This window comes from Diachasmimorpha longicaudata, chromosome 11 (assembly GCF_034640455.1).
Source record: "Diachasmimorpha longicaudata isolate KC_UGA_2023 chromosome 11, iyDiaLong2, whole genome shotgun sequence".
Taxonomy (NCBI): Eukaryota; Metazoa; Arthropoda; class Insecta; order Hymenoptera; family Braconidae; genus Diachasmimorpha; species Diachasmimorpha longicaudata.
Genome location: NC_087235.1, coordinates 6,531,186 through 6,555,908, shown reverse-complemented (window position 1 = coordinate 6,555,908; position 24,723 = coordinate 6,531,186). Strand labels below are relative to the sequence as shown.

Genomic DNA, 24,723 nt, shown 5'->3' with positions numbered 1-24,723 from the left:
GCAGGTCGGGGTGACCTGAACACTCCAGTCATTCGTGATATACCGACGCCGGATCGAGGGTTTGTTTAAGGGGCTGCTTTCGAGTAAGTCTGATGGGGTGGGGTGCGCCCTGTGGGTTTAAAAATAGTGGGAGGGGTTGAAAGATAAAAGAAGGACCAACTGTTGAATATCGGAGGGATGATAAAATTCATTACCCATTGGATTTCCTCTTCCGCTTGTCAAATGACATTTCTAATCGTCAATATGTGCTTGAAATCAATGTCAAATAAGCTCACCTCAGGAGAATGTTCTTTGTCGGCTCTTCTAGATGCCAAGCACAGGATAAAATAAAGGAAAAATTATCGATCACAGAATAAAAATTGATGAGCTTTTTCCACTTTCAATTGATATTTTTCACGGCGAAAGCTCGGTTCCGCGACGCACGTGCGATTCCGTCGCGCTGCACGTGGTGTTTGTGCGTTTCTGTCGCGCAGTGAAAGCTCCGCAAACTCAACTTAATCGAGCTTTTTGAGTCTGCGCGTAATATTATTGGTCAGTGGGCGTTGACTGCGCATGATAATGGGCGTTACCAATGCTGATGGGGCGTTTGCGGTACCAAGGTGGCGATAGGTGGCGTACATTCACGGGGCTGGGGCGTCTTTTGGCAGTGGTCAAACCCACGTCGCAAGCTCTTATTCTGCTACACGCCTTACATTCATTTACCGTCTCAATTCTCATCCTGCTCCTCCCATTCTGTTCTTTTGTTGGATTTTTTGAGACTCCGCGAGGTGAATTGACGGCAGCCAGGGGGTGGGGTGGATGCTCGGAAAGTTGGGACAGGTTGATTATTGTTTTGTAATTCAAGTGTTACATGTGGTCAATTCACTGGATTTTTCATTCTTAATTCAAATTATTTCGTCTTCTTTTTCATAGTGGTGAGAAGTGAACAATTTTTTCACGTGTCAAAAGGTTCATCTGAACGCTTTACTCGTTAAATCGTTTATTCTTCTAAGAAAATAATTAGAAAGACAACTTTTATCTCTATAGTGAGTCCACTTATTCTTCTTGGAACAAATTTTTTCTCAGAGTGTCAATGACATTCGACAACTGTCCTTAATAATGTCCTATAACTGGAAGAAGCTGGAATTTTGTTAGAAATTATTCGAGAAAAATATATAAATCACGAGTGGTTTATTTTTTTTACCTAAAATTATTGATAAATGTTTGAGTACAGAAAAACCACGTATTAAAAATATCAATGATAGATAATAGACAATTTTCGCGGGTAGAACATTTCACGGAGTAAATATAGAGAGTTCAATTATTCCTGCTAAAGCCCAATTTTCTCCAAATGTCAATTACCTTCGTCAACTGTCATTAATATTTCAAAAAATGGAGAGAACTGGTGAAGGTGAAATTTTGGTAGCTGAAAGACAAGTGATGTCAGAATCGTCAGCTTAATTATTCGAAAATCTGGTTTTGATGCTTCTATTCTGAGGAAATTGAGAGGTTGGTTTAGGAAGGTGGATTTATATAATTCAGTGATTACTGTCTGGACAATCTGCGCCCCATTATTGACCCATTATTGATTATTCAACTGACAGCTAGTTGAATAGTATTTGTTCATCTATATTTGGAGCCATGAAATGATCGTTATTGAATTTTTATTGATACAACAGATGAATTGATTCTCATTTGCACGTTTTACACTTGGATTATCAATTTTTCACGAAAAATTCATTCAATAAATTCCTCTAAAGTCTCGAAATGGTATCTCATCGGAGCAGAAATTCCGAAACAATATAAATCCTGTGAACATGCGTACATTTTCCATTTTGCACCATCAATTGTAACTAATCCATCCCTCTCTAGGAATATCCCTGAATTTATCGTCACAAATCCCATCTGCAGTCATATGGATCATAAATATGTCGATTTTAACGTCAAATCTGGATCGAAAAAACCATTTATTAAAACATTAAATCTGCATTCATTTTTTTATATAATTTCTTCAATTAATTTCCCATTTTGCCCTGTGATTTCGGAAATATTATCTGATCTTTTACCCTCGACTTTTTCTCGCTTTTCTGAACCAATCCTTCCACCAAAGTTTAATTCAAACAAATGTGAAATCCTGAAAATGACGTCCGGCCAATTTGTATTTAAATCCATTCATATACCCCACACATACCACCCCACAATTCCGGTCCCCTTCCCCCTCGCGTACCCATCATTTTCCCCAGAACTCGTTTCACCCCGTACAAAAGACCGACGCCATTTGCTAGTTAATCGGCCAATTCAATTGGATCATCCGAATCAACCTCTAATCCATGCACTCATGACTCAACAAGCGGAATCGATGAGAATCGGCCGTATTCCACCGCATCCTCTTTCTCACTCCCAACGAAAAAATCCAATAAATAACAAGAAATTGAAACAAAATAGCGGAGTTAAGTCATGGCCCATGTTAATCTGCGGTAAAAATAGAACTCCAATATTGTAAATCAATTGGAGCATCCGGTGAACTGGGGAATTCGTTACTGAAATGCAAAAAAAGATTCACTTCGGAATAATAAAATCGAATTGTCGGTCAATCCGATAGTTAAATTCTACCTAAAAAAGATGAGACAAGTCATGCAATTTCTCTCTATCAATAATTAATAATTCCCGATGGTTCCCACTGCAATCACCTATCACTAATCAATTTTCTTCTCTTTTTTAAATTACTATAAATATTCATTTCATACCCAGAATATTTCAAATATATTTGACGAAGTAAAATTTGAGAATTTCCAGTTATCTGGAAAATTCAACGAAGTCACAGTAGTTTTTCGTCTACTACGAACTCAAATCTCAGGTAAATTAGTGCACGTATCGTTATTAAAAAATCCCCACCGACGTAATGCACCTCGAACCTCCATTAAAATTCTCCATATGCATCTGAAATGCCAGCCCTGATGAACGGATACTATCACAATGACACCGACGATGGAATTAATTAAGAGCAGCCGGTGTGCGTTGTTAGATGAGGGACGCAGAGGACGAGGTAGATCGTGGAGGGTTGAGGGGGAATGAAATTGTATGTGCGCCTTCAGCAAAACGGCTAGTAATTTTGATATGAGAGTTAGTTGCTCAGGGTGTCCGGTGTCCCGACAGTGTCCAGTGGTGGTCAGGCGGGATAGTGCCCGACCAGATGTCGCCATGGGCGTGACGTCACTGGTTAACTACCCCCGGTGGCTTCTTCCTCCCTCACTGCCACCCCCTCCACCCCCTGGGCACCGAGCCGACGAGCTATATACGCAGATGATTCTGATTAATTACCGATAGTTACACAAGCTGACGCCAAAACGGGTAACCCCTTTATCATGGGAGTATTAAATTTTTTGATGAATTTTTTTTATGGGCCTCCGATATTTTATTTGGGGTGTGGGAGTGGCGAGGGGTTCGAATATTTTATTGACACATTCAGGATATTCATTTGGTAATGGAAAAGCGAGTGATTTAAATTGAAATGATAAATATTCGTTTATTAGTTTATTTTCTCGCGATTTTATATGTGAAATGTAAAATAATTGATTTTTGTTTGAAAAAATATATCATGAACTATTTGAATAACTGACTTAGATTGCCAGGTTGCTGTTAAATTGTGATGAGTGACAATTCCATTGAAATCCCAAATAATTTTCACCTTTTGCCGTTTAAATTTAGTAAGTCTCGTCAATGTCGTGATTTATTCAATCGGAAATCCAATTTAATGTCACCCTCTTGACAATTACATCAAAACTATCGTGAATGTGGATCGATTTCCCAAAAGCTGAAATAAATTTCTTGTGACATGAAAAAGACACTTGCGAAAGAAATAAAAATAGCCCACCATAAGCCGAGTGAACGAGATTTGTGCGTCGATTGTATTGCCAATATTTGGTAGTTACGAAATATGAGTTTACATTTAATAATTGCGGTAAACAGTGGTGGACGCGGTTACGCCGAGTGGTCACGAGAGGAAGAGGGGGAGTGGAATGAGTTTTGTTCACTCATGAATTTGTGTATCCATGTGCAAGGATAAGTGGAAGTGAGTGGAAGAGAGAGGATAGAATCGAGTTGAAAACGCGTTTCACGGATAGAGTCCCTCCCGATAAATGCGATATTCACCGTGTGCTATGCAACTGCCCTCTCCCCATATCGCAATTTTATTTCACCCTTGATTTGCTCGATTCCCTCTATCCCTTCGTTGCGAGTGATTCGTTGAAACGATAATCGATTGGAAAATATTCCCGTGTTTTACCAATTCGCAGTGTCTCTTACGGAACAATTCTGGACGGTGTAATAATAGAGGGAATGGATAAAAATTGGGTAACGGCTGATGGAGGAGTAATGGATGAGGGGTAAAACCATACTGTTTCATCATGGTCGGATGAAATTAGCTTTTGATTAATATCAATCAGTGATATTTGCATTGAATTTCCCGAGCGCTTCGCAACCGGACTTTAATAGGTTACTATCGGTGCGGTATTTTCGGACTAATACGGCAACATTGTAGACGAATTAATCCTAGGAAATTTGAATTGCACGAATTTCTGGCTCAGTTGGGAGGAATCGTATTTATTTCGGGGAAAAATTGGGTGCTATAATAGTTCTTCTTTAGTTTAATTTGATGAATAATTAATTGCATGGGAAAATTCTAATTCAGTGTTGAAGAAAAACTTTAATTTCCATTTTATTGATTTTTATTTTTGATAAAATTCGCAAGTTTCGCTGAAATTCAAACGAAATTTTTTTGTTAAGGGTTGTAGAGCCTATAGGAGGGCAATGACATTAACAAATGTATGGGATAATACAGGTAATAGTGTTCTTATGTATTTTTGCGTGTGTTAGAATTTTTTTTATTAAAAAAAAATATACAGAGCCCTCGGGGACGAATTTTGCCCTCTCAGGTAATCGCTTCGGTGAGACGAGATATTACATTTGAATAAATGTCACCGGGTGATAACCCGGGGATGGTGGAGTGGGTGGGTGGGCGTGTGTATGCGTTATCGGTGACTGGGATAAATATCCCGCGGGAAATATTCGCTAATATCGATCATATCGACATTAATAGCTCGCGTCATAAACAAAGTAGTTGGTGCTCAAAATTTAATCCAATATTTCAGGGCGTCTAATGTATTTTTGAATAATCAATGTTCAGGGAGTAATTAATTATTTGTAATTTTAGCATTGAACTGCATAAATTTAACTTTAAAATTCATACCAACGACACAAATGCCCTTTTTTTTCCTCATTTTTCATTTTTCTGTTCATCTTTTGTCAATTCAGTTTACGATGTCGTATTAAAGAAGGTTTAGTTATATTCTCTCGTTGAACAATTTCACATCATCGAAATATACCACTCAAAAAGTTCACAGCCCACTCGACGCAAGCTGTTCTCCCCCACGTGCCTTTCCAATTTCTTAAAGAGCCACGACAATTTATGTGAGGCGTGTTCATAAACTACAGTCCACGTTTCAACCCCCCCAGTCTCACCCCATCTCACACCTATTTTCCACCGGTTAAACTATAGAGATTCAACTCTCTTTCTTTTCTCAACGTATGTCCCTCGTTCGCCAGTTCTTAAAAGTTAGTCCTGAATCGTGTTTCTCGATACTTATTAGCTCTCCTCTCGTTTCCGAAGGTAAGGGCTGACTTGGCTAGGGGAGGGTGGGCGCGAACGAGTGTAAAACTTTTGCAATATCCACGTGTGCACATGAGGAGAAAAGAGGCCTCCTAACGTTTGTGTACCCTCTCATCCCTCCGAGCTTACTTAACCTCTTCCCACGTTTTTTTTTTACCTTTTTGGGGGAAGAGGAATGTCTCGATGCCGTGGTACGAGCGCGAGAGGCGGTTAAAAGTCGGGGAAATTGATTATGGCTCGGGTGGAGTGGGTGAGGAGATGGTGGTTTATGAAGACGCCACGACGTGGCGACACCGGTGTCTTAACTTAAGTTTTGAGACTTTTTTTTCCTTTTCTCCACGTGTTTGGTTTTATTTTATCCAATGGATAAATTTATTTGAATTTTTTAATGATATCTTTGGTGAGATGCATTTGTGTTTTCTTCAGGAATGAAATGATTTCAGTGAAAAATAGACTTTGGGATATACTAGATGCTTGATAAATTCGCAAAAGCTATAAATTATTAATTGTTGATATTTTTTTTCACTCACTTGAATTTCCAATAATTATTACTGTGTATTTCTTCTCCATCTTCCCTATGTAAAACACCAGTTAAATTAGTTCGTTATCGCCTTCTTCATTTTCCCATCTCGAGATGAATTAATTCCCCTAAAAAATCTCGATATTCATAATTATTTAAATAACCTGACATCCTTTCTCGTTTTTTATCATTGAAGAATACTCCATCTTATTTAAAAGTGAAATATCCTATACCCTCGGCAAAGTTAATTTTCTATTCAGAATGATTCGCCTTAATTAATCTCTATAGATTAACCCAATTAAGTATAAGGATGGACCGTTTATTACTGCCGCGGTACTTGAAACAGTGAGAGGATCTCGAGGAAAAAAAAAGTACGAATGAAAACAAAACCAACAAAAAATGTAGAATGAAATTTCCGCAACTAACGACTCACCGAATTAAAATATTCCTCTTCGCAGAAAGAAAGCGGAATGGGGGGATAAAACACTCACATGTAAATTTGAGAAATTTACCTAAGAGATTCAACATGTAACGCTGGTAATTAATTCCACTGCACCGAATATCTCGCTTTTTATGACTGCCGACTTTATGCTCTCAATTATCACTCGGAGAATGTAAATACGAAGATTTATGAGAAATAATATGAAAAATATGGGAGGAGTAATTTCATTAGTAAAAGAAATGAATCAAAGTGGAGGCGGGGTGAAAAATCTCCGGACAACTTCATTAACTAGTTGAAGGAAAAAAAAACTAAAAATTGTAGTGAGAAAATCAACTGATGATCTTAAGCATAAAAATTGAAAATAAGTAAATAAAAATGGTCAGTAATTTTGCTCTATCAACTGGAGAAGAAGAACGTTCGAAAATTTAAACAAATCCAGGACAAAAGAAATCTGAAAAAATTTCACTTGTTTATTAACCCCCTGAAATTGCAGAAGAATAAATGAACAAGAGGATGTCCCCCCTCTTCAATTAAAATTCAACGTTCGTGGACTGTCCGCGTAATTGGGCGAGATCTCCTTAACCGGTAAAATTACCCAGAAGGGGTTGTCGAGCGACTGAAAATAGAGTAGCGCCAGGGGGGTGGGGGGTTAGATTTTAAGGGGTTGAATCGAGAGGGTAGCGGGGTGGCACTGCAATCGGGCAAAAATCCCACCAATAAATAAATTTAAATACATGAATATCTAAAGCCCTTTTATCCCCTGATTGTCTGGGCATCAACAAGCGTTGACAAGAATTTTCCAACCTACCAGCGAGGCTTCTTTCACACATTCATCCATCTCACAAACCTGTTATTTCGATCATCCCTCCCGACCACCATCCCCAGCCCTTTTATTTCGATTTTCCATCCCTGTGCAGTGAATTGATGTAATTTGCCAAATTCCAGACGTTTAAATAATTCTGTAGTGAGTGAATTTGTTATATATTCCCAGCCAGCGATATTTTTCTCACTCAATTAACGGAATAAATTATTTTTCCGATTGCATTTATTAATTAATTCGAACGGAAAAATTGGGAATTTTTTTTCAGTTGAATTCAGACACTTTTTCGTTCATTAATCTACCCCTCCCCATAGTTATTTCGATCATCTCCCTCGTGACATAACCTGTCGTCTCTCCTTCCCCTCTCTCTCTCTCACTGCCCTTATCGTTCGTGACATAAAACCATGTAATTAGCCATGCAACCCTTGTTCGTATTGCCTCGGCTGTCAATGGTGTGCCGCGCGCACTTTAACGGTGAAAGCGAGACGAACCCAGTGAAGTTGAGGGACACGAGAGGTGGGTTATGGGGGAGGAATGACGGGGCATGAAGTACTTGCTAATTAATACCCCTAATTGCGTCGACCCCGTCCATACCATACCAGCCCACCCCCCGGTTCCTTCATTCGCTCGTACACGTAGGCTCGGTTGGAAATCGTTTCCCAGCAGCTTCAGCTATACCGCTCATCTTCCACAAAATTCTCCCCACCCTGTTAGCCAGCTTCACTCGCATAACTCCCTTCGCATCAGCCACCCCTTATCCCACGTGCACGACGAGAAGAATAAAATTGTATGATTCAAAAAAAAAAATATGTAATCGAATTTTCATCCCCAGGGACGAGGTTTCCCTTTACGGTTTCATGAGAATTATAACTTGTTTGGAGTTAACGAGGTGATTTCTTTTTTGTAATCCCTTAATTAGATTTCAGTCATTACAGTCAGAAGAGCGGAGTTTTCAAGCACATGATATTTTTTTATCATCTGAAATTTCGATTTTTGAGAGGGATTTTTTAATAAATTCAAATGCGACGATAAAGTTAAATGAAAGGATTTAATTACGTGCATGAATAGTTGATCAGTTGAGAGAAAAATCATGTAAATTAATGTTAATAATTACACCCCAAAGAGCGGAAATTTTGATATTCATTTTGGAAATAACTTGCTCAGATTAATCCCCTTAAATCGATTTGAATTTCGACATTTGAATCTCTAATTTTTTAATCTTTAAAAATATATGGGCTGATGAAATGGTCGTGTCATTTCTATAAATTCCCCATCCCCTCGTGCACCACCCCCTTCGATTTTACACTCTCAGCACCGGTGAACAAATACCTTAACTCACAACGGGATTTTTATACCTCTCCCAACAACATGTCGACAAGCTGCTAAACTTTTCACACCCCTGTGTACACCACCCCTTCTCACTACCCTCTTAGATCCTGTGAAACAATATTACTCCCTCCTCCCCCACACCCACTCCTTTCCACCCGAGGATTTACTTCTTCATATGAAGTAATAAATAGTAAATTATGTACTCAGTCTGCTCAAATAACCCAAAACACAGGAGCAAGTGAAAAGGAAACGGCGGATGCGAGTGAGCACAATTTGGTACGTGTGCAGAGGTAGATAGAACGGGGGGTGGTGGTGATGGGTGGTAGAGGAGAGGGCTGGATGGGTTAACGTGTTGCGGGGCGGTTAACGAGTGCGGTAAACCGACCCGCCGGAAAACCGTGGTGTCGTCTCCCTAATATATGTGTACGCACACATACGTGGGTATCGGTAGGGTACCTCTCCGATGTGCCTGAACAAGCTCTGTCTGAGCATATGTTGCCAGTTACTGCATCAAGTCACCAAGTAGTAATTTTCCATTTGGTATTCACGCAATGATAACTTCGAATGATAATTAATAACAAATTTAATTGGGTTATCGGAGTGGAATAATTGGTTATTGTTGGAGAAATTGAGTGGAAATTGATTTTTTCATGGGGTGGCCGTTTGATTTGGTTGTGGAGGATGTTTTTGGTCGATTAATTAATTGATTGATTTATCAGAACCATGAGTAATTGTGATTTTGCGGTGAATGTGGAATTGCAACGATTTGTGGGAGTCCGAGCTCCTTTTGGGGGATGAAAAAATTATTTGAAAAGGGGTAAACAATCGATGTATTTGATTAGAAAAATCCCGATTTTTGGGAGCTACAAATTGGAGGGAAATAAACTGTTCGTCTCACATTCAGACAGATTTTTATTTTACGTCGATGTTTTTGAGTGCCTGACAACAATTCCCTCAATCGAATAAATATTGGAGTCGACACGACAAAATACAATCAAAACTTTAATTTGAACGATTGCCGAGCGTCCCTTCGGCGTCAAATGTTCCATGAAAATGAGTCAAACCAATTACCCAAATGATCGGGATACCCTCTCCTCCGATTCCCAAAATAATCGTAAAAATACTACCCCCATGACTAATTAACTCCCAGCTATTTACCCCTCCAAAAACTCGCGGAAAATGTGAAAATTCAAATAAATTCACCCTCCGTATTTGTACGAATTTTCAAACAATTAAGTAACGTGACGCGAGTGAATACACACGATTAGTGCACCCCATTAATCATTACTCAGTAAATAAAACGAGAATACTCGATACATTGACGATTAGATCGATCGATACCGATTGGGGTCCGGCATCGCTAAATAATGCGTCAAACGTGGAGGACAGAGTGAGACAGCCAGAGAGAATGGTGGAGTCTGTTTGAGGGTGTATTTACAGACTCCGAACATACCCGAATTTCGAACGTCGTTTGCAATGTTAATGATCATTTTCCGTAATAAATTACGTGATTGAAACTGCCATTAATTACTGAGTGAATTCAAAGAACCCCGAATAAGACAAAAATTTCGAATTTATTCAGAATATAATCTAATTATAATATAAATTTATTAATGAGACGATATTCTGCTACGACCAATCGATGAATTCAGGAGACGGGAGAAATATTACTGACCGAAATAAGCATTTAATTATTAATTAGTGGACAATCAGACATTCTCCAGTTATGCATACTCGATCAACGTCATAATCGATCCAACTAGTCTCTGGATTTGTGGTTAAACTCAACAGAAACCGATGGAAACACAAACTAACCCTCTAGTTGCGACCTATACTCATTGAATCTATTTCCCAACTGTATGGCATACTCCCTTATACGTAACACGCCCGCTACCTATATTATTAACGTGTAATTGAATGCCCGTGAGCTTGCACAGGGAATATTCTATTGTGCAAAGTCGCGTGCGCACCGCAAGTTAATTAAGACCCTCTAATGAACCCGGACCGACGACGCGCAAACGACGCCGTGTACTCTCTTTCTCAAGAACACTAGCGTCTCAATCGATGAATTAAAAGAAGTTGGAACACTGGAATTACTCTGTGTCTTGGGAATAATATTATTGACTGCTGGGAGACTGGTGTTTTAATTAACCTTCGGATGAATTCATCAAATACAAGGATGAAGAAACCCTGCGACACCATAAAAAGTTTAATAATTGAATTAGTTTCAGGGGAAAAATAAATCATGAAGTTTGAATATTCACCAAAAATGATATTTCACAATTTATCAATGAATTTCCATTCGAAATTGTGAGTTATCGATTGTAAAATTCGGCAATACCGTAGCTATGATTAAAAATATCCGAAATTGTGCTGGATATTGTTTTAAAAAATTTACCAACTCGGAAAATTAGGGCGAGAATTATTCTCACAGCATTATCAGTGTCTTAGTTTAATGAAATGTATATTTCCCGGCAGAAGAGGATATTTTAATCCTCGCCGAATAAGACGAAGGGTTTCTGAGTCACCCGGATTCCTACGCCGATGTGGAATAGCAAATTTATACTCGGTTTAAGCACGCTTTTCATCAGATAAGAAATTCTCCAAACCCCGGATTTTATATATCAGCTGCTTCACCCCGTGCTCAAGCCCTTTTTCTCGTCGTAACGAAAGTTGAAGGTATATAGCTGAATTAAAAAAGTCTGTAGCGTGGATTTCATATAATTTTCATTCCGTAATCTCTGTAACGGGATATTTTCGAGTGTATAAACTGAAAATATTACCTTGTGCAGTGTTAGTCCAATTTATATACAACTTCTGCATCCAGAAGTTGCGTTAAAAATCTATTCATTTGATTTGCACAACGAATTTGTCTGAGTATTTTAGTTTCTTCAGTTTTCAAATATTCCACATTCCTTCTGGTTTTCAAATCAAAATTGTTTCATCGGTAATTCAATGCATGTAAAAATATCATCTCGGTTGTAAAAATCTCATACAATGAATCGTCTAAAAATGGTAAGTGGACTAGAATTTTTATCGTCACATTTCTGGGCAGTTGAGTCTATAAACCATCGCACTTTTATGCTCACTTTTATCGTTCAATTCTACTCCTCTCATTCAATGCCAAGTATTCGGGTTCCTATTCGAAGATATAATCCCACTCCGTTCTCAATTTCTTTCACAGTTGTAAAAGTACGATAATTCACGATAAATTGTGCCCTTTTCGGCCCATAAACATAAAAATTCGAATTTAGAAACGTACCCCCCAAGCCCAGTGTCCAGATGTTTTCAGTTAATATTTTTAACGAGCCTAATTAAGATACCTCACTCTATGATATCCACATTCCTTCATATTTGTACGAAAGTGAGGAACTACAAATTTCAAACCTCGGAGTTGTTTGCCACTCTGCAACGTTCACCCGAGAATAGCGAAAGGGGTTTGGAAAGGGGGATGACGGGTTGAAAGGGGGTGGAAACCCTCCACACCAAAAGCTTACACTGTTAATTAACATACTGAGGGTGGCGTACTTGTACCCAGGATTGCTATCCAAGACGAGACTATACTGTTCTCCCTCCTTTAGAATAATAGGAGGGAAACTTTGTCATCCTTTGAAAAGCCATACTCAACCCCTTCATCGGCAAATCGAACATTTTGAATTCTGGAGAAATTATAATTATTGGATGCGAAACTGTGGAGTGAGCAAAAATTTAATCGATCGTCTCAATTTTTTCCAATAACATTTGGGTACAATTGTAGGCTCTCAAAAAAATGATAAGAACCCTTTTCTTTATAAAAAAAATTAATAAATAATCACTGTCCCTGACAACTCTGAGATGATTGTCTCATTTAGACTTTCGCAGGGGGTTAATTCCAATGAAACTTTGTTGCAAACAAAATGTAAAAAAGAAGCAGCTCTTGATAAAAATGTCGACTGTCTCCGTACACTCATAAATATGGCAAATTATTGTTGAATGATGACAAAAGATTTCGTTATTCTCGACGATATCTCCAGAAATCCCACGACATAAACGAAACAATAGCACGAGTGGGGTGAACGAGAGTGTATTTTATTAGTCGTGAAACTCGTTGCCCTAGTCATGATGGCGCAAAACCACTGTGACTGTCGTGAGTCTTGAGACTGACTCATCTCACTTGAGCCATTCACCCTCTACCCCCTCCTCTCAACGGAAAATTATGTGGCATAGAAATTTGAAGGAGGAAAACCCGTTGGTGGGAAAGACTCCTTAGGTTACAACCACTGCCAAGTGCCACTTATCCACCGTGATTCCTGAAAACGATAAAGTGATCTCTTATCCTACCAAGAAAGTTTGACGCATCTACTGGGATTGTATGCTTGAGTGCTTTCCAGATTTGTCTGTGTCGGTGGCGTTTTGGAGTTCACTTGACAGGGAATCAAGTGAAATTGTAATATAGGAGAGTTGGTTATGGTAGGTCGTAAAGAACTTCCTGGTTGGTGATTTCTGGTGTCTATGTAGCTTTATTTTGAACAAGAGAGGTTTATTTGAGTAAAAGTCAGTCTCTGAATACAATGAAATCAATTCTTCTGTTCAACTTTCGTCTCAGTGTCCTTTGACGTCCATTTCATTTCGGTGAGACGTATTGAAAAAGAAGAAGGACGTATCTTGTCCGTAATTATGTCAAATGTCTCAATCGTATCCAGGCACCTCCTTTGATGTACGGCAGGAAGCTCATAGGATCCAACACCACGGGTTCTCGCAATTTCGGCGATTTTTCAATGACAAAATTCTTCACAAGATTCACGATAATCAGCTTGACAATCATAATGGCCATTCTCATTCCCGGACACATTCTGGGCCCCTCTCCAAATGGAAGATAGACATAATTATGTCTCTGCTTGTATTCCTCGGACTCCTTATCAAAACGCTCTGGTCGAAATTCATTAGGCCTATCCCAGTAAGCAGGATCTTTATGCAAACCATATACTGGGAGAACAACCACGTCTTTAGGTTTCATCTTAGTTCGAAGCCCATCCGGGCCGACTAATTCCGTCTCCTCGGAGCACAATTTTCGCAAAAATCCCGCTACAGGATGAAGTCTCATTGACTCAGACATCACCTGATCCAAATAATTCATTTCGCTGATAGCTTCGTACGGAATTTCACCTCCAAATTTACTGGCTACTGAGTTGATCTCCTCCCTCAATTTGTCCTGAACTTCTGGATACTGCGCTAGATCACAGGCGAGAAAGCTCATGGTCAAGCTCGATGTTTCATAGCTCTCAAGGAAGAAGGCGAATACCGTAGATGTCACAGATGCTTGCGATAGATTTTTCTCAGCCCGATACTCGATAAGATGCTGAAGGATGTCGTCTCTTTTGATCTTTCCACTTTCTCTCTCTTCTATTAAATTGTCCAGAATTTTGGTGAACCGTTTGGTGACCCACTCAGGCACAAAACCTAATTTTAAAACACGCTCCAATGATGGAACCAACATTATTACGACAACTCGGATGGTTTGTCCGATTGTGGGTGCGAAAACGGCCTCCATGATATCCTTGAAAATCGGGGGAGAATTATCATTGAACATTCCCTCTTCAATACTCAGAACAGCATTGGCGGATACCTCGATGGTCACTTTTTTGAATAGGGCTTTGCCATCAAAGTCTACGCTACTTTTTCCCTCCAATTCATTATTCAAATATTTAATAAATTTTGAACAACCATCACGAAGAATGAGCGAAAGTGCCTTTAGTTTCCTGGATGTCATCGTGGAAAGGAAAACACTGCGGGCATTCTTCCACTTCTGATCATTCAAGGCGAACGGATTTTGGTCCATCAATGGATTGAAATCACCCTCCATTGTTGAATGATGACGAAAATTATTGAACTGAGTTTGTAGAATAGTCTTCACCAGATCTGGATTCTTTATCAATAACACTGGTTCCCCCATCATGTATATACCAACCATACTGCTCTTGGAATAATCTCGATAAATATCCTCCAAAACAGTGATGATTGATTTTTTCATTATGAAGCTCGGTAGCAGATGCCCAACGCCCGGCAGCACTCCTGGAGGAACAGGAATCCCTCTCGCTTTCCAATAACCATAATTCCTGGTTAAGTAACGATAGAGTAATAGAATGAATACCACTACGAGAGCAATCGCGATATTGTAGGCCCACTCCATTGTACTTATTTTCCTGCACGATTCACATGCAACGACGGTTCATGAACAACTGCACTATCTGCACGAAGATTATTCTATTTAAAGATGGCCCTGAGTTCACTGGCTACGATGATGAAGTGGTGTTGATTGATCACGTAGCCTATCATTTCAGAGTGTGAAGCTTATTTTTGTCCCACGGCTTACTGATTAAAAGTTCTCAACCTTTAATATTGTCGATATCTCTATTTTGTGTCATTTATGCAATTATTTTTTTTATCCATAATGCATGCAACTACAATACCAAATATTTTCATTCTCATTCATCAATAGGTAAGTTGTCTTTCATATCTGACTGTGGATCGTCATCATTACATCGATAAAGTAATTTGTATTCATCAACAACTCGTTAATATTAATATATGCACACGTCGCTTTGAATGCTCATGAATTTAAAGTGTTATGATGACTTACTGAATACACCAAAGATCGAATGCTGGGAAAGATGGAAAATTTAGGAAAAAATCATTTATTTAATATCAGTAATTCCTACATCAGTTAATAGAACCTAATTTAAGGCTAACCGGGTCACTTGCAGCCAATAAAATCAAGTGCGCGACCTCAAACGAACCCAGACGCCCCCGTGAATTGCTGTCAGGAAGTATCTGGGGTCGAGTCGAGCAGGCTCATTCATTCTATCCGATTTTTCCATGACGTAGTTCATCAAAATAGCGGCCATTCCAGCTTTGACTTGAAGCAAGCCCATCCTCATGCCAGGGCACATACGAGGCCCTTCACCAAAGGGCAGAAACACAAATTTGTGTCTCTGCTCTTCGTAGTCTTTATCGAATCTCTCCGGCATGAATTCCTCTGGGTTTTCCCAGTACTGTGAATCCTTGTGAAGACTTGCTACAGGAATGTAGACCTCTGTCCCTGGTCGAAGGGTGCAGGTGAGGCCATCGGGTCCCTCCAGAGTCACCTGCTTCGAGCACAATCTTGACATTCGTCCAACAGGTGTGAACATTCGTAAACACTCCTTCGCAACTTGTTCGATGTACGTCATACTGTTGATTGCTTCGTAGGTGCAGATGGATCCGTGAGTTTTCAGGATCTCCTCAACCTCCTTCCTCATCTTGTCTTGGACATTTGGATACTTCGCTGCATAGTAACTCATGAGTGCCAGTGTTGAACTCGATGTCTCGTACTGTTCAACGACAAAACTGAATGCATGAGCAGCTAACTCATCGCTGTCCAGGCCCTTCTCCCTCAGATAATCGATGATATGTTGTAAAATATCGTTTCTCGATGTTTTATCACCACCTCTCATGGCTTTTATGTCCTCTACCATTCTCTTGAAGCGAACGTTTACCCACTTTGGTGCAAAACTGGTGGAGAATAATTTTCCCAATGCTGGCAACAATATTATCAAGTTCTGACCATATCCTATTAAATCCGTTATTTTGAACATACTGTGCATCATGTTGCGGAGGGAATAGGGCTCAATTTTATCAATAAATGTGTGTCCATCGATACCCAGGACTGCACTAGCTCCAACTTCTAACGTATACTTTTCAAACAAATCCTTCATCTCAAGCTCGATAGATCCATTCTTCCCGATTTCTTCTCGCAGATAATTCACCAATTTTTCACACGTTGCACTGATCGCTGGAATTCTGTCTTTCAATTTCTTTGCTGAAAATGCACTGACGAATACCCCCCGGGCGTCCTTCCAGGCCTGGCCATTCTGGAAGAATGGATCGTGGAACAGAAGAGGATCGGTTTTCTTGTCAAGAGTTATATTATCACTGAAGTAGGTAAATCCACTGCTGAGAATGAATTTCACCAGATCCGGGTGTCTCACAACGAGTACTGGGGTTTGAGCCACATAGATACCCACCATGCTGTCGTGGGGATGAGCCTTGTAGAAGACGTCCGACATCATTCCCATGTTTTTTCGCAGTAGAAGTTGGTCCAAGACGTGACCAATTCCGATAATTCCTCCTTTAGCCTCCGGAATCCCTTGGGCTTTCCAGTAGCCATTGTTTCTGGTCAGGTATTTGTATATCACGAGAACGACGAATAGTATTAGAGCGATTGTGTATAGGTTACAACATTCCATGTTCCTCGCGTGCGGGTTTGTTGCAGACTGCGTTGGCTTTATATTCTGCATAATAACTGGAGATACCTTAGTCTTCTAGTATGAGAGTACATTACGCACATAGTGAGTGCGAGTGTATTGTGCATGCGGTGTGTGAGTAACAGTTACAGATTAGTCGTGATGAAATAGCTCGGTGATGGTTCTCATGTCGGTACAGAATATTGTGTACCCATCGTTACTTCTAGCGATAAATTTGCAGCTTGAAAATTCCCAGACGTATGATATCTGATATCAGAAGAAAAAAAAATTATAATTGTCCGAGCGATAGAGTAATCAACTCCCATTAAAAAAATGATGTCTTATATTGTGGCAACTGATTTTTAAATTGAATTATTGTAGAAGTAATTGGACATTAGATAGGGGCTGGGACGATTAGGTGACGAGATAGAAAAATAAATAACGATTGTACTTAATAGTATTTATCGAAGGGAAATGATAACACTGAATCGTACAAATGGAGCAGATACTGATTTTTTTTCCAGGCCTATTACTTCATGTAGATATTTATACAATGTATATTTATCGTCTTTGTTTCTATTTGTTTGGTCTGACCTTCGCTCGCAGATTCTTCCGGCAGACCAATGGAAAAATCTTCCAGAACGGATTATGATCAGTTGCTGTCCATGAACGACGACTGAGTCACAGATAAACTCGCGGAATTAATTTGTAACTTAAAAAACATCATTCGGAGGCGTGATTTCTTACCGCGTTACATCAGAATCGGATTAGCCAGCACATATATATTATTCAAAATTTATCTACAGTTTTTGTACACACAAGCAGGTTCTAAATTCAGGAGTTGTACTCATGTTTGCAGTACAGATGTTTTTCACAGCTCGTGTTTTATGGTTCAAGCTACGGAAAACCCATAGGCTTAACGTAAGAATGACAACAAATAATTTCTGATTAAATTTATGAAAAACCAGATTAACACTCTAAACATAAACAGAATAATTCTACTACCTCTAATAGTCATATTAATGATATTAAAATGATAAAATATTGAATAAGTTCGTTACAATTGCAAGAACCTGACATTTATGATGAAGAATTTCTTCTCGAATTATTTATAAAGAAATGCCCAACTTAATTCGGAAAATTTCCAATGCTCTCATCCGGAAATAACAATCGTAACATTAAATGTCGGAGACACTTTCCAGGTGAATTACCACGAATCCGAAGTCATTCACTCGACGCCTCATTTTTTTCCCGCAGATGGGTACGGTTATCTCATGTTTTAGCAATTGTATACAATCTCTAGGATCATTGCACCTCTGCGAGGCTCTTAGGTACAGTAAACGCGGCGTATGGGTGAGGGGTTGTTGGGGGGTGAGAAGACGGGGCAAAAGCGCCGGGAGGGATGTTCCGGACGCCACGACTCTGGCAGGCCTGCACAATCCCAAACTCTCCCCCATTTCTCCTCTCTCCTTCTTTCACCAACCTTGCAGACAAGCAGCCTCACCGCTCGGTTTGTCTCATTGTTACCAACGACCCCGGTGAGAGATACAAGTACCTCCTGCGCTTGGCGTTTATGACGCCGCCTCGAGTTAAGATATCTTTCTTGTCCCTTCACTACTTTCCACCCAAGCGGAGGAAAAAAAAATGGATAATGGGGAGGAGAAACTAATCCGATAATGTTCACGACCCTATTTTTTCAAGGGCCAAATTTATTTTTTTCATCTTCATTATGTTCGCGCAATCGAGGGAATAATTTTCGTAAATTTGCAATCACCCCCAAGAAAAATATTCCGTAAAAATGACATAGCTGAAGTTGAAAATGAATTTGAGGGGTTGGATCGTGATTTATTACAGAAAATAAAAAATTCAGCAAATTCCATGAACTTTGCGGCAAATTGAAATCAAATTTTCGAAATTTTCGTAACAATGTACTCGCGGAGTTATTTGCTTCAATAGAAAATATTCTCTAGAACTTTATGACTATTTTCAAAGCCCCGAAGAAAATCCTATTGCCAAATCCATTGAAGTACGGTTTAATCCTGAGTTATAGCGGATTACCGCGTCAATTCACCCCAGGGTCAGGTGTGTACGTCCACGGTAGCTACGAATATAACCCGGCGTAACGATGTAATGCACCATAAACATCAGAGAATATTTCCAAACACCAATTAAAATGCGCCCGAAATCCCCACTCATCAATCACCCTGCATTATCATCTCTTTTTTCCAACAGCAACAACAGAAAAAAATGCAAAACATCAGTGACATTTCCCATATTTTCCGATTGTTTGTTAGTTACAAAAAAAATATGGATTTATTTGGATTATTTTACATTGATTGGAGTCGTTCGATATTTTCGATATCAGGGTATAAATGGGGAATCAATGACCAGTAGAATAATTTTTGTATATTACTTTATTTTTATCTTCACATTTCCCACTCATTTTATCATATTAATCTCTTACAAACCCAATAAAGTAGTCAAATTCATTTGGATTATTTTACATTTGTTGAATCCATATATTCCCAGGTTTATATCTTCTGGGTCGTCCCCCGTGGCTGACCCTGGTGGGGGAGGGACAGGGTTTCGGACACCAGAAAAAAAAATAAATAAAAATCCCCTGAAATATCGCGGAGATTAGTCGATCGAGGCTTTTCCGAGCTTCGGGCCTACCTCCCCTCCTCGTCCCTCGTTTTTTCTCGTAACAATAATTTGTCGTTATCAAATAACGGTAGAACCCCGTATTTGCGCACGTATGAGGGGTCTGATATTTGTATTGTGTATGGAATACCTCGGTCTCGAGATTCTAACGCGCGAAAAAGCCCGGCGGGCCGATAAATGTTGGTGAAATAAAATTTTACTGTCGAATAATACCATGGAGTTTGTTGCTATTGAATTCCACTAGTATCGGCCATGGTAATCCCATCGGTGGCAACCCCCTCCGGCTGCCAAAACAAATGGGAGACATTTTTTTTATTCAGAAAACGAGTCTGAAAGGGTTTTAGAGGTGAAACGAATTGCAGCTAAGGTACTTGCGTGGATTTTTATAACGGGGGGATAATGCGGGAAGGTATATTGAATTTAATCTCCAGTTTATTCCAATTAGGCTGAGGGGATCGAATGATCATGAGGTAAATGATTTTCTGGGGGATTAATTGGGGGGAAGTAAATTGATTTCATGATTTTGGGTGAATTTATTAGGCTGAAGTCCGGAGACATTGGAATTTTCTATTTTAAGAGATCTCCGTTGGCGTGAGGACATCGCTTTTGACTGGAGTCAAGGTCGTATATGTCAATAATATATTTATCATGTAAAATACCCGTGAAAAAAAAATTCCAGGAAGAATTTCACTGAAACATTTGAAACAGTACAAGATCTTGACGATCAACCAGATGATTAAATTGCTCGACTATTTTTCCGGTAGTATCAAATAAATAAAGCCCATTAAATTCCCCCCGAAAAGTCCATATCCACCGACAATATACACCTCTAGCATTAAAAGTTGCCACCCCTACGGATCCTCTCGGCTGCACAATTGAGAGTCGGGTTTTGAAATAAACGAACAGAGTACAGTAGTAGGTGGGTAACTCCCCCAAGTCTACCACAGAGAATAATGTTAATGAAATACAGATAGGATCTCTATACAAGAAAGCCAACTAGAAGAGCCAGTTGGAAATCTTTTGTCCTATTTCACTGGCAACCGCGTGAATTACGCTTACGCCTATAACAGTGAGGCCCAGCCCCTCGTCGGTGTCTTCCAAGTTGAGGGATGATTTTCCATGCGGAAGCGCAACTTGCGGTAACTCCTGTACTGCCCCAAACCGTCGACATTGAACGTTCAATGAGTGAAGGGATGTTATTTCTGTCCCTTCGTTTTCGTATTAATTCGTTGGAAAGACGTTCTAATGGGCTTGTGTGGACAATTGTTACTCTGTTGACCTTATGAACTGCTAAATAACGCGTAAAGCTCCTTGATAGGAGTTGGTCTGCATCAGAGGGTTGAACTTTACTTTGTAATTGGGAAAATTTTGTATTTACTTTGAGTTTTAACTTCATTTAAAAATATTTTTATGGGGAGAACATTAACGAGCTTTGAAATGAAAATTCATTGAGTTAAAATGGATTTTATTTAAAAAATAGTGAGGAACTGGAACCAAACAAATATAATGCAAAATACATGGGAAGAGGGTCTGATGATACGTAGTCTTGGCCCTTCAGTCTGGTCGCAATAATCATTAAAAACTAAAGTGCGTAAAAGGGGGTTAAAGTACTCTCCGCTTCCCCAAAAGTTGTCTACCGACTTTTGGTATGGAACCCCATAAGAATACGTATATACTCCCGCCAAAGTTAGACATCTCCAATAAGGGAAATTTGAACTCCCCCTTATTTCGTAGTCGCAGCGCAGTGCCAAGGGTTTATTTCATTTTCACTAACAAAATAAGTTTCTTCTTATCTTCTTCCATCGGCCACAATCGGTGAATGAAGTCATTTGAATAAAATCAGAGTGACTAATTAGAGGGCATGTACTCTGAATAAACATTGATGCAATTAAAATCCAGATGAAACAATTGGTGGAAAGATCAGTCGTTGTTTTGCCTTTAACTTTTAAACCACTTCATTTCTAGTATTCACTGGATAACGAGTAATTCAATGAGAATCGATAATTGAAGGGAGTTTGAATTTAATTCTTATTCTGAAAGATTTTTCATTGGCTATACCAATTAGCTCACTCCATTGAGAGCTTAACCGAAACACCAGAAAGCTCCATTTAACGATCCACCCAGAGGTTGTTTATAAACTGAGAACAGGCAGTTGAAGAAGGAGAAAAGGAGAAATATAACTGCGTCGCTTTTAATTACTCCATTTCCTCGGCACTTTTTCTCGAGTTTCCTTTTTTTTCCAGGAAAAATAAAGCTCTTGCTTTTGTTTGCGGGAATTAATTTGGATGATTGCATTAGAATAAAGTGAGGAATTTTAATGCACTTAGAGTTGAGGAAAAATAACGAGAAGGAATAAAGTTTCCCTGGCAAATTCAAATTGTCTACAAATCTGGAGAAAATTCATTGAGAAAATCAAAGGAGGCTTCACATTTTTTTAAACATCTTCCGCTGAATGTTCCAGCCTTCATTTCAGTATTTTTTTATTCTTCTCGAAGGCAGAATTAAATTTTAAGGACTTGGCCTATTCGTCATTTCGAAGAGAGAGAGAGAGAAAAATTAGGGAATTTGTAATTTGGTTGGAAATTGAATAGACTCATTGAATTCTCAACTAAGAATCTCAAAAAACAAATCTAACAATGTTGAACGCATTATTGGCATCGAAGGAAGACCAAAAATAGTAACTGAAGATCGATATAGGCCTCGGGAGTTGGAATAAACGAGAGGAAAACCGATCAAAACGTAACACCGACACGACTGCCATGTCAGGTCCACGGAGTGAAGTTAAAAGGGTACCTGAAGGGTTATGACCGGCCATCCCGAGCTTATGGGAGCGATTGCCACTGATAGAATCAGCGCACTAACACTACCAAACTCGCAAATTCCCCGCTTCCAACTCCACCCCTCAGCTAACACTCATCCACCATTTCGTGTTCCGCTTTTCCTCATAATCACTTTTGGATTAATTAAATTTTACGCCGCGCTACCAACGCCGATAAACGTTAAATTTAATGGCACAACACGCGTACATCCAACGATCGTAACGGATATCCCGCGTGGCTGTATATGGTCATCGTCGATGTTAAAAAATTCGGTTGTGACACTGTAAAGATGCTTAAGTGATAAAAGAGTTCGTCATTCCATCGCTAGAATTAAATTGGGAAAATTGCTGCACTTCGTCGATATTAAATTTATTCATCGAAGATTGATAAGTTTACTTTTATTCAACTTTCTGTCTTCAAAGAAACTGTTCAAGATCTTTCATGGTCCACCATAAATATTTCAAACGCAGGGCTAACCGAAACTGTCTGGAATCCTCGTCTAAGAATGCAGTTAACTGCCAAACCCTTGCGAGGATCGTTAGCAGACCACCCTTCAACCCCAGAACATTTTCGTACCCCATACCATGGAGTCCCGAACCACTGTACGACACTAGTCGGTCTCTAAACCTCTCATCCAAGTGTCTTCCTTCCACCATGAACCACATTTTCGGGGCACGGGATACGGTGATTCGAGTGATCCTGGGGGTTTGTTCTCTCAGGGGTAGTTTACCCAATGAATTTGTGACGTTATACCGCCAGTGATAGTAACGTTAATTTCTATGGCAATGGGATTACCGGAGAACTTGATTTCACATCGAATCGGGGGATAAAAAAAAAATCAATTATCATCGTATGAGGACTCTTTAAAAAAAATTAATTCGCTGAAAACTGGACAGAAAATTTCATTAGGTAATAATCCCACTTTTTTTTACTGTACTTCTCTCAAATTTTAGTACAAATGCTTAAAGAATTCAATGCACGAATTTACCTCGAAAAATTTTCCCCGAATACTTCAACTAGGACTTTCAATTAGAAATTCGATTGCGCTGTGGAAGGGAAAAAATTTCGGAGTCTGAGACAGAGGAAATGAAGTGGGTACAGACTTCGAAGGATGCTGGAGAGGGTGACGAACAACCGGAAAATGTATAAAGAAGTTTAACCGGCTGTTAGAACCCGTAATACGCCGGTAATGCCCGGCACTTAGCGAGATATAAATAAACGTTAAATCCGTGCTTAGGAGGCTTAATCTGTATTTTTTCCGCAGGAATATACGGGAGATTCTCTACCCACTGAGAATACATTATCTGGACTTTATATTCGAGACCATAACCCCCCGATTCACTGCACCCTCCCTGACAAAGCTTCTTCATTTGTATTCTTTCAAATCGCATCGAAGGATTTCATTTTTTGATAATTTTCTTGGTTCCATTCACGACGAAATTTTTCAAAGGGCTCTTAGGACTATTCCCAAATATTTCGGAGGGAATTAGAGCACTAGTACAAAATTATCCGTAAAATAATACCGCCCAAAAACATCCCAAATGACCAATAATTAATTTCCCCATTCAAAACTTCCGTCCAATAAAGCCATTGCCCTCCCGCCCCCCAAAAGATTTGGCTGTTGAACGCGAAAAGCGAAAACTTTTGTCCAAGAGTTGCTCACGGTGGAAACGAGCCTCCTGGGAGTCGGAAGAAAGGGCCTGTAGAAAGACAAACGTTTTTACAGCCCCTACTTCTTCACCCCAAGGACGAAAAAAAAATCGACGCAAGAAAGTACGTGCGAGTAATAGAGACAGCGAGACATTGGTTTTAAGTATTTGATTACAGTCTTGTAGCTGGCAATTTCAGGACGATAACTACCGTCGCAAGGTGAAACTACCCAGTGCACATCGCCCCGGGGGCACACGCGTTACCGCCCCTACCGGCTTTTGGACCCCTGCGCGGGTCTTTTCAATGGCTGCAATGCAGTTACCACCATTGGACTCACCTACAATACTTTGTTACTGCGTCGTTAATTTTAACGCTCTCTACGTGCTACTGATTTCTTTAACTTCGGTGCTTTATGGAGTTACGACCAAAGTGCTTGTTATAGACTTTTTCTCATTCTTCTTGTGTAGTCAGTAGTTTTTTTTAATGTCTGGGTATCTTTGATTTAGAATGGCGGACGACTAAGGGAGGGAGGGAGGGAGGGAATGAGTTGTCTAGGGTAAATCAGGAGAATTCA

General features: G+C 39.6%; 3 protein-coding genes across 8 annotated transcripts in view; 1 reads left to right on the top strand and 2 right to left on the bottom strand.

Moving 5' to 3' along the window:
- Positions 1-475, bottom strand: part of Bx (Beadex) — a 53,212-nt gene extending 52,737 nt beyond the window's left edge. The window contains exon 1 of the mRNA XM_064130741.1: positions 276-475. The gene's annotated coding sequence lies outside the window, so the exon portion shown is untranslated. The remainder of the gene's footprint in view (positions 1-275) is intronic.
- The window catches only part of LOC135167494 (uncharacterized), a 162,867-nt gene that overhangs the window by 60,795 nt on the left and 77,349 nt on the right, over positions 1-24,723 (top strand). The window lies entirely within an intron of this gene.
- Positions 13,238-17,088, bottom strand: LOC135167123 (uncharacterized). Its single transcript, XM_064129971.1, has 4 exons — positions 15,514-17,088; positions 15,378-15,399; positions 15,028-15,087; positions 13,238-14,968 (listed from the first exon to the last, which is right to left on the bottom strand). Exons 1-4 carry the CDS (start codon positions 17,071-17,073, stop codon positions 13,413-13,415), a joined length of 3,198 nt encoding a protein of 1,065 aa, XP_063986041.1. The 5' UTR covers positions 17,074-17,088; the 3' UTR covers positions 13,238-13,412.

Bases quoted from the DNA above. Each gene is read 5' to 3' on its own strand.
- LOC135167123 (XM_064129971.1), bottom strand. From the start codon at position 17,073: ATGCAGAATATAAAGCCAACGCAGTCTGCAACAAACCCGCACGCGAGG. The intron at 15,400-15,513 runs TGATTTTATTGG...CATCTTTCCCAG, and splicing joins TTCGTTTGAGGTCGCGCACT to CATTCGATCTTTGGTGTATT. The intron at 15,088-15,377 runs GTAAGTCATCAT...GACAAAAATAAG, and splicing joins TTCGATCTTTGGTGTATTCA to CTTCACACTCTGAAATGATA.